General features: G+C 49.9%; 2 protein-coding genes across 2 annotated transcripts; both read left to right on the top strand.

Annotated features, from left to right (window-relative positions):
- Nucleotides 1-1,185: 1,185 nt before the first annotated feature.
- cUnh1orf159 (chromosome Un C1orf159 homolog) lies at nucleotides 1,186-4,400 on the top strand (the record flags this gene model as incomplete). Its single annotated transcript, XM_084463507.1, has 7 exons — nucleotides 1,186-1,267; nucleotides 1,516-1,611; nucleotides 1,708-1,764; nucleotides 2,136-2,270; nucleotides 2,833-2,861; nucleotides 3,125-3,149; nucleotides 4,277-4,400. Coding segments are annotated over 7 exons (522 nt in total), but the record flags the coding sequence as incomplete, so codon positions are not given.
- Nucleotides 4,401-6,756: 2,356 nt separating this feature from the next.
- On the top strand, nucleotides 6,757-11,446 carry perm1b (PPARGC1 and ESRR induced regulator, muscle 1b; the record flags this gene model as incomplete). Its single annotated transcript, XM_084463506.1, has 4 exons — nucleotides 6,757-6,807; nucleotides 7,582-10,830; nucleotides 10,933-11,049; nucleotides 11,193-11,446. Coding segments are annotated over exons 2-4 (3,594 nt in total), but the record flags the coding sequence as incomplete, so codon positions are not given.
- Between the last annotated feature and the right edge of the window lie 893 nt (nucleotides 11,447-12,339).

Raw genomic sequence — 12,339 nt, 5'->3', positions numbered from 1 at the left:
ACCATGTACTGAATAGGATATTAACCAGGTTAACCATGTACTGTATAGGATATTAACCAGGTTAACCATGTACTGAATATGATATTAACCAGGTTAACCATGTACTGTATATTAACCAGGTTAACCATGTACTGAATATGATATTAACCAGGTTAACCATGTACTGTATAGGATATTAACCAGGTTAACCATGTACTGTATATGATATTAACCAGGTTAACCATGTACTGTATAGGATATTAACCAGGTTAACCATGTACTGATATTAACCAGGTTAACCATCTACTATATATGATATGACCAAATAAACAGTAATAAGTTAATAAACATAAACAAAGAGATCCAATACATTCGTCAAATGAGAAGGATCAGAGAATTCAACGTTTTTTCCAGAGTTTGGTGTATTTTATACTATGTGTATTAATAACATATGTGTATTAATAACATGTGTATAACAGAGCTCAGATGAGTTTCCCGAGCAGTGGAGGGTGTGTTTTATACTATGTGTATTAATAACATGTGTATAACAGAGCTCAGATGAGTTTCCCGAGCAGTGGTTGGTGTGTTTTATACTATGTGTATTAATAACATGTGTATAACAGAGCTCAGATGAGTTTTCCGAGCAGTGGTTGGTTCGCTTTTACTTTGAAGCCCTGAACGGAGGCGCTTTGATTTTCTGAGCAGAGGCGGTCCCGCTTTTACTTTGAAACCCTGAGCGGAAGTGCTTTGGTTTGCCGAGCTGCGGATAAGTTTTCCTGCTCCTTGTGGTCATGGTTATGCGTCCTGGTCCTAACAACCGCCGCTCGTCTTGAGGTATGTGTCCGGATCCATTGCTCCTAGGTCTTATTCCCCCACTAAGTGTCTAATGGACGCGGTGTCAGTGACTGAGGACTCTTCTCCTGCCCGCTGCGGCCGTCATGCACATGATGACAGGTGTTTCGGGAGGCTAGCCTAACGATTGTTTTCCCATTGTGGCGACGTCCGTAACCGCTGATTTGATTCTGTTTGATATCTAAAGGTTTGACTATGGCCCTGACTTCGCTTCTGGTCTTCGCTGCAACTGCGGTCCTCATCAAAGCAGAGACACCTGTGACCAAGGTAAGGCGTGTCCGCGGGGCGAAGGCCCGGCTGTCGGAGCGGCTTAAGCTGTGTTCATCTGAGGTTGCTTTTCTGGTTGTGTAGGCTCTTCGTCAGGATTCACTACAGTGCTGTGGCGAGAACCAAAGAGCCAACACTTCGTGTTCGAACGACACCCTCTGTGAACCAGGTACAGCTGGTTTTACGACAGCACTTCCATGGTTTCAGTTTCATCACTGCTCAGCCCTGGGTGAATGAGTGATTGAACGACTTTGCAAAATGGCTCATGTCCTAGATCTCAGCACCGACCTCCATCAATAGGTTGTCATACTTAGTTGCTACTACTCATAGTTTGTGTTGTGGTAAGACCAATACTATATTACTTTATACAAAAGACTATCAAAATGACTGATCTGAGTTATGCCTTTCCTTTTTAAGGATGCTACCTGCGTTTCCTGGAGAACACCAACACAGTTTGCATTCATTGTGACTCGTCCGCCGTGGATCTGGAGAATTCGACGGCATGCAGCTACAGTAAGGAGCGGCATTCGCGGCAATGTGTATATCTTATCAGACAAAACAAAAAGGAGACAATTCAATGATGTTTTCTTTTTTCTTGTGCACCTACAGACTACACTGTGGAAAGAAAGAATCTGACGACAGTTACTACTGTCATTCCCAAAATTGGTGAGAACTTGCAGATTTATGGTTCAGTGAATGTTTTATGGGCTGATAAATGGGATAGCTTCATGGAGGCACTTTTTAAAATAGTTTTAGAATGAAAATATTGTGGGGAAAAATGAAAATAAGTAGATCATCCACGTCTTATGAAGACCATTGAACTTAACAGCCGTTAGTAGTAATGATTATATTGTGACTTTATTTATATAAAAGTAATTGCATTACTATTATTGCAATAATAGTTCTGTTAAAAAGAGCTATGAACAAAGTGTAAGTGTAATGGTTGTACATGGTGGCGTTAATGTAAGTGTAAGTGTAATGGTTGTACGTGGTGGCGTCCGTCCTTAATGATGATGACGGTGCTCTGTGGGGGGCAGGCGGGCCGGGCGTAGCCGCCTCTCTGCTGCTGGGGACTCTGCTCATCAGCCTGTTCCTCATCCTGTCTGTGGCCTCCTTCTTCTACCTCAAACGCTCCCACCGCCTGCCCAACATCTTCTACCGCCACAACAAGGGTGAGCAGAACGCTGCTGCTCAGCCTCCGCGCTGCTCCTGGAGCTGCTGGTCATGTTGAACCTTGATGTCATCTTCTGTTCATGTTGAACCTTGATGTCATCTTCTGTTCATGTTGAACCTTGATGTCATCTTCTGTTCATGTTGAACCTTGGTGTCATCTTCTGGTCATGTTGAACCTTGATGTCATCTTCTGGTCATGTTGAACCTTGATGTCATCTTCTGTTCATGTTGAACCTTGGTGTCATCTTCTGGTCATGTTGAACCTTGGTGTCATCTTCTGGTCATGTTGAACCTTGATGTCATCTTCTGTTCATGTTGAACCTTGATGTCATCTTCTGTTCATGTTGAACCTTGATGTCATCTTCTGTTCATGTTGAACCTTGATGTCATCTTCTGGTCATGTTGAACCTTGATGTCATCTTCTGTTCATGTTGAACCTTGATGTCATCGTCTGTTCATGTTGAACCTTGATGTCATCGTCTGTTCATGTTGAACCTTGATGTCATCGTCTGTTCATGTTGAACCTTGATGTCATTGCTTTCTTTGTTTTGTGGTTTTCAGCTCTCAGCATATTCCAGCCAAGTGAGACCGTAAGTCTTTTTTTCTGATATTTCCAGTGGATAGTTAATCAAATGGCTTGGTTATGCATAAACTGTTAAGACACCTCTGAAGATTGAGTGAAATCAACTTTGGAAAGTAGCAGCAGCATTTTGTAGAAATGCAAGATTCCCCGTTACGTTTCCTAGAAGATATTATTTTATTATTTCCATGGTGCTTTTCCCCGATTGGTTTTACATATGAATGAAAGTCAATTGACACGCGACTAATGGCGACTTTCAATGTGTTTCTGTAGGCGGTCATGATACCGTCCTCATCAGGTAGGTGCTGCTTCATGTTTAATCCAAATCAATCAATTCAACAATCTGGTGACAATGAGGAGATGAGCAAATGATTTTAAAATCAATGGAAATATTTAAAATGATGGGTTAAACATGGTGGTAAAGATGATAAATGCTTGACAGCTAAAAGCTATCGCTGTGTTTTATGGAGCTTGGTGTTTCTGGTGATTGAAGGAAAGTTATCTTAAGTCCAGAACTAAGTTTCAAAAAGCTATTTTTGATAAGTATGTACAGAGGCCTCATGGATGGCTGTACAAATAGAACAAGTTAAATAACTTGAATCAATTAACAAAACAAGAAGTGTGATTAGAGGCGTAAGGTAAAATAGTAAACATATCCATATCCATCCATGTATAATGTTTCCATATCGGGTCGACTTTCAAAAAGATAAGATAAAGAAAGTGAATGTAAACCTGCTTGGTGTATTAGTGGTTTGAGTTGTGACCATTATAGCAATAATATGTAAAGAAAGGTTTGTCAGGTTAGGTGTACTGGTTAGAGGGTTAGGTGTACTGGTTAGAGGGTTAGGTGTACTGGTTAGAGGGTTAGGTGTACTGGTTAGAGGGTTAGGTGTACTGGTTAGAGGGTTAGATGTACTGGTTTGGTGTACTGGTTAGAGGGTTAGGTGTACTGGTTAGAGGGTTAGGTGTACTGGTTAGAGGGTTAGGTGTACTGGTTAGGTGTACTGGTTAGAGGGTTAGGTGTACTGGTTAGAGGGTTAGATGTACTGGTTAGAGGGTTTGGTGTACTGGTTAGGTGTACTGGTTAGAGGGTTAGGTGTACTGGTTAGAGGGTTAGGTGTACTGATTAGGTGTACTGGTTAGATGTACTGGTTAGAGGGTTAGGTGTACTGGTTTGGTGTACTGGTTAGAGGGTTAGATGTACTGGTTAGAGGGTTTGGTGTACTGGTTAGAGGGTTAGGTGTACTGGTTAGATGTACTGGTTAGAGGGTTAGGTGTACTGGTTAGGTGTACTGGTTAGAGGGTTAGGTGTACTGGTTAGAGGGTTAGGTGTACTGGTTTGGTGTACTGGTTAGAGGGTTAGGTGTACTGGTTAGATGTACTGGTTAGAGGGTTAGGTGTACTGGTTTTCTCTCTCTCTCCCAGTGAGGAAGCAGCGCTACGTGAGGCGGGAGCGTCCCTCTGCCCCATCCCCCTCGGACGACATCCCCCCCACCACCACCACCAGGGTCTACAGCGTGTAGCCCCCCCCCAGGACCCCCCCACCACCACCAGGACCCCCCCCCCCCCAGGACCCCCCCACCGCCACCACCAGGGTCTACAGCGTGTAGCCCCCCCCCCAGGACCCCCCCCCCCCCCCCACCACCAGGACCCCCCCACCGCCACCACCAGGGTCTACAGCGTGTAGCCCCCCCCCCCCCCCCCCACCACCAGGACCCCCCCACCACCACCACCAGGGTCTACAGCGTGTAGCCCCCCCCCCCCCCACCGCCACCAGGACCCCCCCCCCCACCGCCAGGGTCTACAGCGTGTAGCCCCCCCCCCCCCCCACCGCCACCAGGGTCTACAGCGTGTAGCCCCCCCCCCCCCCCCACCGCCACCAGGGTCTACAGCGTGTAGCCCCCCCCCCCCCCCACCAGGGTCTACAGCGTGTAGCCCCCCCCCTCAGGATTAAAGCTTTATCGGACAGAATGTGTTGAGTGATTGACAGGTGAAGGGACGAGTCACTGTGAGGGCGGGGCTTGTTCTCTGATAAACCACGTGGGGGGGGGGGGGGGGTGGTACTGAGAGGACCACCTCCTCTCCTCCGGGGGGGGGGGGGGGGTACTGAGGCTCTCCTGACCCTGAGCGGACCCGCTCTCCGCTCTCTCCCGTCTGACGTGGAGGTCTTCAGCTCTTGTGTATCAAACAACAATTTAGAGTATTTAAAACTAGTTGTGAGTGAGAACGCTTCTTTTATTTCCTTCTGTGTTTTCTTCTCCTGCTCTGGAGGGCTGTTTGCACTCTATTTATTATTGGGCCAAAGCGACCAGGAGAGGTTCAGGGTCGACAGTTTCTGATCGGTACCGACATGTTGTTTCTTCCGTCTTGTTTTTCTTTGGGTTTATTCTTTGGGTCTATTTATTTTTTTGATGTATTTATTTGGGGTGTTATGAAATGCTGTCTAACTTATATATATATACATACGGTATGCACTTTGAAACACTTAACAAAGATGAATGTATTATAATCTATTGATTCCATACAAGTTTAACCAAGGTTGTAGTTGACCACATTAACCATGCTGATTGCATATCAGAACACGCATAATCTGTGTGTCATTTTACAAACATGTTTTTTTATATATATAGTTTACATTATGCCTTTTAAATGTGAGGGCGGTTAAATTTGAATTTTGTGCAATAAATCAAAAACGTATCTAAACGCGAATAACATCGAGTTTAGATAAATCTAAAATGCACCTTGATGTGAGCATGTTGATAACGTACGTTGAACTTCCAAGTTCACTATTCCCAGAACAATCACATACACTCACGGGCGGGGCCACATTTTGGGAAGCTATGAACCTTCCAATGAAATCATTGAAAACAATCTGGAAGGCTTTTGTGAATGTACTTCTGCGTCATTCCCCTCGTCCCGCGTAGTGAAAGACGTCCACTCCTTAATGTCTCGCTGAACTCCTTAACTTAGTGTCCATGTGTGTTGAACCCAAAGTGTGACCCAGTGGTGCTCTGCCGCTGGGCTCGTGTAGAGACGACGTCGGTCACAAACCACTCACTGTTAGGAGCGCCCCGAGTTTATTACTGTCTCATGTCAGGAAGGGTCACAAACGTGTTAATCTCTCAGCTGTTATAAACGTGTGGTCATTTGAATCTCTGGTGGCCTTTACCTTCTACTGTAGGGCTGGTGGCTGGACTTTGAAGTTTGAAGCGACATCTTGATGGCAGTGATTGTAAAATGTGTTTTTTATTTGCTTAGCCATTCATGAAAGCAAAGACATTGCATATAGTTTTTTACAGATGAAGTATTTGAAACGATGTAGACGAGTCCATAAACTTATTTAGCTTGTTATGAAGACGCTATGTAGCTTTTACACAAATAAAACTCTTTTCTCATAGTCGTGGTTTGTTTTATACACATGAGTTTACCAGCGAAACATTGTGAGTTAAATAAGTTTAGTTTCATTGATTTCTAATAAACACTTAAGCCCAGAATAGTGAATTGTACTGCAAAACAATTTGTAAGACACGACACAATGAGTTTAAGAAAACGTAATGTCTACAGGTTAATGTATAGGTATAAGGGCTAATCTTTATAAATAGTGGGTGACTTTAAACTTAGTTATTATTTTTACCTTGTGTAAACAAGTTACTGTAAGATATTATATTGAGAAAGATCGTTTAAAAATTAAAATCGCAGGCGATTCATTCAAAATCCCATTCAAAAAACTTTTCTAATGGGATTTGAACTCTTTATTATTGATCTCACCTCGGGTCTATTCTGGGACTGAAACATCACACCTTCAGTGAGGGGACATGGGGGCGACGGCCGTGACGCCACATTCTGCTCTATTTTTACCCGCTCAAAGGCAGCGGACCCACGGACCGACGCAGGACAATGTGACCGTCGGGACGCGCCACACCGAGTTAGACCACAAGGACCTCCGTGTGCATCAGGTAGGCTGCCCCTTCATCGACAGACAGGACCTAGTTATAATGTTTCCACAACACATTGTGTCTTCATTAAAAACGTTTGTTTAACTATAGTCTTAGAGTGAGAAATATGAATTATGTTTATTCTGCATTTAGTACTGCAATAGTCACTTTCCACGTTTTATTAGCAATGTTGTAAAAACGTGTCCATTTAAAAATTGTTTTGTGGTGACATGGTGGTACATAATGTAGCATGGCGGTGAGTGCAGCGGTTTGTTTACCTCAGAGACCGGTCGTTGGTTAGGTGTTTACTAGAATACGGTTTGTTTACCTCAGAGACCCGGTCGTTGGTTAGGTGTTTACTAGAATACGGTTTGTTTACCTCAGAGACCCGGTCGTTGGTCAGGTGTTTACTAGAATACGGTTGATTGAAAAAGGAAATATTTTGGGACACATGAATTCCTGGCGCTGGTACATTGATTGACTGATGTTATGTTGTTATGTTATACGTACCGTAGTTGACGACTGAAATCCCAGCAGAATCTCACCTCAATGGTTCAACACTGACAACAGTAACTACAGAACTGCAATAAGGCCAAAATGAATTCAAAAGCATTCTTGTAAATGCTTTCATACTCAACAGCTTCACAACACAGAACTGATACAACGGTGTAAAATATAATCTATCTTAAATCAATCTTGTTCCTGAGAATTAACATTGGCAGATCATGATACTGTATTTACTGTAACCTTGGAGGCAGTCCTCAGCCTTGTCCCTTTGTGTTTCCGCTCTTGCAGATGCAGCACTATGTTAAGGTGTGAAAATGGACGACCTCGATCACAGTATCAGCATCGTGGAATACGAGTGGATGAGCTTTTACGACGAGTGTGAAGAATGTTGCCTGCTATTGCCCTCCAAAGCAGACGCTGACAACTCCAGCCTGAGTGATCCAGAAGAGTCCTGGAGTCAGGAGCATTCAGAGCAACGTGGCGCCCGGCAGACCGCTGCTGCCAGAACAGGCCCAGAAGTCGTCGGCCGCCCTCAGCTTTCACAGGTTAACCAGAAGCACACAGACGCAGAAGCAGAGGATCAGACTGCAGGCTGGGAAGAGAAGGGATCTCTTCATACCCGCCTCAGTCCTGTAGAGCCACCGCAGGGTCCCGAAGAAGATGACCTCTCCACCAGGGAGGTACAACAACAGAATGAGGAGATCATAAAGATGGTGAATAATGGCATGTCAACAAATGAGACACTCTTTGTACAACAAAGCGACCCTGATGGTACCCAACGCTCTACTGACCACGGAGCCCGTGAAACGTCTTCAGACCTGCAGAGGGATCTGCAGAGTGACGCGGTCGGCGCCACAACTCCCCAGGAGGCCCAGCCACTCAGCAGGCATGCAGCCCACCGTGAGGCCAACGACGGGCCGACACAACACGCCCACGACGCAGAGACAACACCCAGCGGGAAAGACAGAAGCTTCTGGATTCTGAAAGAGAAGGAGCGCTGGTTCGTGACGGTGAACGTCAGCCCCTTGCCGAGAAGACGACGAAAGAAGAAGAAAGCCAGCAGAACCTTTACCCCGCGCGGCGGTCCGCAGAAGCCCACGCCTGAGCGCAGGTCAGAGGTCGAGATAAGTCCTTCAGAGGTGGAGAGCGGCCACGACTCGGCCCGCTGTGAGACGCCACCACGCCGAGGAGCCCCCGCTGCGGAGCCGTCCGACGGGGTCCAGACACCAGCGGCCACAGACCGACGACCGGCCCAGGAGGACGCTGCCCTCTGGGGCTCTGAGCCGTGTCCTTCACGGCGCTCCACACCGGACACGTGTCCGCTGGCTGGGGTCGCCCCGCAGCCCGTCGCCCTCCCAAACGCCACCTCATCCAAGTTAGCATTTAAAGGTCAAGACATCGCAGCACTGGACGGCGTGAAGCCTGAGGACTTTGAAAATGGTCGCGGGTTATGCTTGGCAAATGTTTTCAATTCCGGACAACAAACGGCCACGTTGCCGAGTGCAGTTATCGGTGAAAGTGAAAGTAGATTACAATGCTGTCAGTCATTTGACAGCATTGAGTCTATGGAATTCAAAAGTGCCGAAGACTTCAGCTCAAGCAACGTCTCTGATTGTGAAAGTTACGCTTCAGCACCTGACACACCAGAGGACACTTGGCCTCGACTCAAAGACCATCGCTCTGAAAATAAACCTGAGGAACAACGGCCCCGCCGCCGCCGCAGCCTATTGCTGTCCACACCATGTGACCTGTTGGCGTCGAGTGAGACGGAAAATGTTCAGCACACAGATGACGCGCAGTTTCCCGATGGGACACAGCATGTGCATTCTGCTAAACATGTGTCGTATGACATTGAATCCCCGCAGGACCCCATGCCCTTGCAAAGTCATGGCTGTAGAACTGAGGCCAGTAGGGAATGTATGGAGGCCTACACTGAGCCTGCTCTGGCATGTCGGCCTGTCGACCAGAGGGACGGCTTAACGCTAGAGAACAACTCTGCTAATGAATCGCTCCATTTAACGTCTCAACCGTCAGACTCTAAGCCAGTGGAACTGCGCAGCATGACAGCAGATCAACCTCAACCTCCTGCCGTTTGTGATCCGACAGCTCGTCCAGCGCCGGACAGCCCAGAGACACGCGCTGAACCACTCGGCCCCGGGCGGCCCGTATTCGCCATGTCCGCCTTTTGGGACGAGATGGAAAAACTGACAATAAGAGACATTTTACAGCTGAGAGAATCAGGGGAGAAACAGCCCAGCAGGAAAGCACTTCATATTGAAGACACAGCGAGGCCGCATGACGACGACCGGGACCAGCAGACCGGCGGCAGTCCCCAGGGCCACGCCGGGGGGGGTCTGCGGTCGGACAGCCCCCTGGTAGAGCCGCCGTCCGACGTCGCAGACTCTGACTACTTCACCAACCCCGAGGACTCTCAGCCGGATCGCTCCAGCTGTGATGTTTCCACGTTCTCCGACCTGGACGAGGAGTACGGTGAGCTGCCGGGCGGCGGGACGGACGCGGGCGCCGACCTCCTGGACCGCCACGCGCTGAGCGCCGCCGTCCCCGCGCCCACGCGTCACCCCACAGAGGACGCGCGTGACGAGGGACGTTTGGATGACCCACACTCCCTCGACTGTTTCTCAGCTCGTCAAACTGCACGTGTGAGCGGTATTCAAAAGAGCAAAAGCATGCATAACATCCAAACCCTCTGCAGTGCTCACAAAGGCGCGCCCGTCCGACCCGTCCTTGAGGACGCAGACGAGGGCTCAGCCCGTACGAAGGACCTCCCCCTGCAGGTGGTCCCGGTCATAAAGGTGAACGACGTTCTCCTCGACGGAACCCTCTCGACTATTCTATCAAACCCGGACATACTGGACGAGGACTACAGGATGTCCTTCCCTGAAGTGTTGGGCTATTTCTATGACGAGAACAAGACAGAGGTCGACTTTGTCAGTAACTACGACGACCGGTCACTGGCTTCTCTCTGCGACGACGCCTCGGGCTCCGGGTGTGTCTCTGAAGACGGGCTCCTGTCCGTCCGAGCCTCCCCATGGAGAGAGGAGGAACCCATCCCCATCTTCACGTGCTCCGGCCGCGCCCTCAGGGAGCTCACATTCCCAGACGCAGACTTCCTCCTGCGGCCCTCAGAGCTCCACGTCGCCCCGGAGGGGGGGGGCCGCGCCCCGCCGGGCCGGGCCGCGCCTCGCGCCCCCTGCCCGGGCCTCTACCCCGTCCCTTCGTCTGCAGCCGTGGACGAGGCTCTGTTCAGCAACAGATGCCGGTCCAGCTGTTGGAACAGCTGGTTCTTCATCAGGAACACACGCCTCCACGGCGGCAGCTGGAGCCGAGGGTCCGGGCCCTGGGGGCCCTGGGGGCCCCCCGTCGGGGCGCAGTGGAGCCCCGTCGGCGGGGCCCGCCCCGTCCTCTCGCTGACCCCCCGGAGGGGCTTCGCCTCGTTCCCCCACCACCTGGTCAGACGGCTGGCAGCCGACCGCCAGACGCTGGGACTCCCGTCGCCGGCGCCGGCGTCATTACCAGGTCGCCGTGGGTAACGTTGATCGTAACATCGGCCTGTTGAGTCGTCCGCACTCGAGTGAGAGCGATACGCAGACGTCGTACTGAACCCGTGTCCACTTCCAGATAGAGACGGCCTCTTCTCCGCCCTGAAGCAGGCCGACATGTGCTTGCTGTGCATCGCGGTCGCTTCCTGGGTCCTCCGGTCCTCTGACCCGCGCGCCGCAGACTCTTGGAAAGCAGGTTTGAACAAAGCTGCCCAAATACATCAAACGTGTTCATGTTTCATATATAAGTGATGTCAGGATAATTAAATGGTTGACATTTGTACTAACAGCTAAAATGATTAAACGACCTGATTTTGACTTCCTCCAATAACCGCTCAGCGCTGCTGGCAAACGTCAGCGCCATCTCCGCCATCCAGTACCTGAGGCGCTACGTCCTGAGTGACAGAAGCACCGCGCAGGACCCCCCCGGTCAGGACCCCCCCGGTCAGGACCCCCCCGGTCCAACCACCGCGCAGGACCCCCCCGGTCCAACCACAGCGCAGGACCCCCCCGGTCCAACCACCGCGCAGGACCCCCCAATCCAACCACACAACACAGGACCCCCCAATCCAACCACACAACACAGGACCCCCCAATCCAACCACACAACACAGGACCCCCCAATCCAACCACACAACACAGGACCCCCCAATCCAACCACACAACACAGGACCCCCCAATCCAACCACACAACACAGGACCCCCCAATCCAACCACACAACGCAGGACCCCCCAATCCAACCACACAACACAGGACCCCCCAATCCAACCACACAACACAGGACCCCCCAATCCAACCACACAACACAGGACCCCCCAATCCAACCACACAACGCAGGACCCCCCAATCCAACCACACAACACAGGACCCCCCAATCCAACCACACAACACAGGACCCCCCAATCCAACCACACAACACAGGACCCCCCAATCCAACCACAACACAGGACCCCCCAATCCAACCACACAACACAGGACCCCCCAATCCAACCACACAACGCAGGACCCCCCAATCCAACCACACAACACAGGACCCCCCAATCCAACCACACAACGCAGGACCCCCCAATCCAACCACACAACACAGGACCCCCCAATCCAACCACACAACACAGGACCCCCCAATCCAACCACACAACACAGGACCCCCCAATCCAACCACAACACAGGACCCCCCAATCCAACCACACAACACAGGACCCCCCAATCCAACCACACAACACAGGACCCCCCAATCCAACCACACAACACAGGACCCCCCAATCCAACCACACAACACAGGACCCCCCAATCCAACCACACAACACAGGACCCCCCAATCCAACCACACAACACAGGACCCCCCAATCCAACCACACAACACAGGACCCCCCAATCCAACCACACAACACAGGACCCCCCAATCCAACCACACAACACAGGACCCCCCAATCCAACCACACAACACAGGACCCCCCAATCCAACCACAACACAGGACCCCCCAA

The sequence above is a fragment of the Micromesistius poutassou genome, assembly GCF_964030765.1.
Source record: "Micromesistius poutassou genome assembly, chromosome: 2".
NCBI lineage: Eukaryota > Metazoa > Chordata > Actinopteri > Gadiformes > Gadidae > Micromesistius > Micromesistius poutassou.
The sequence above is the reverse complement of the archived record's forward strand: the minus strand, read 5'-3'. Positions and strand labels throughout refer to the sequence as shown.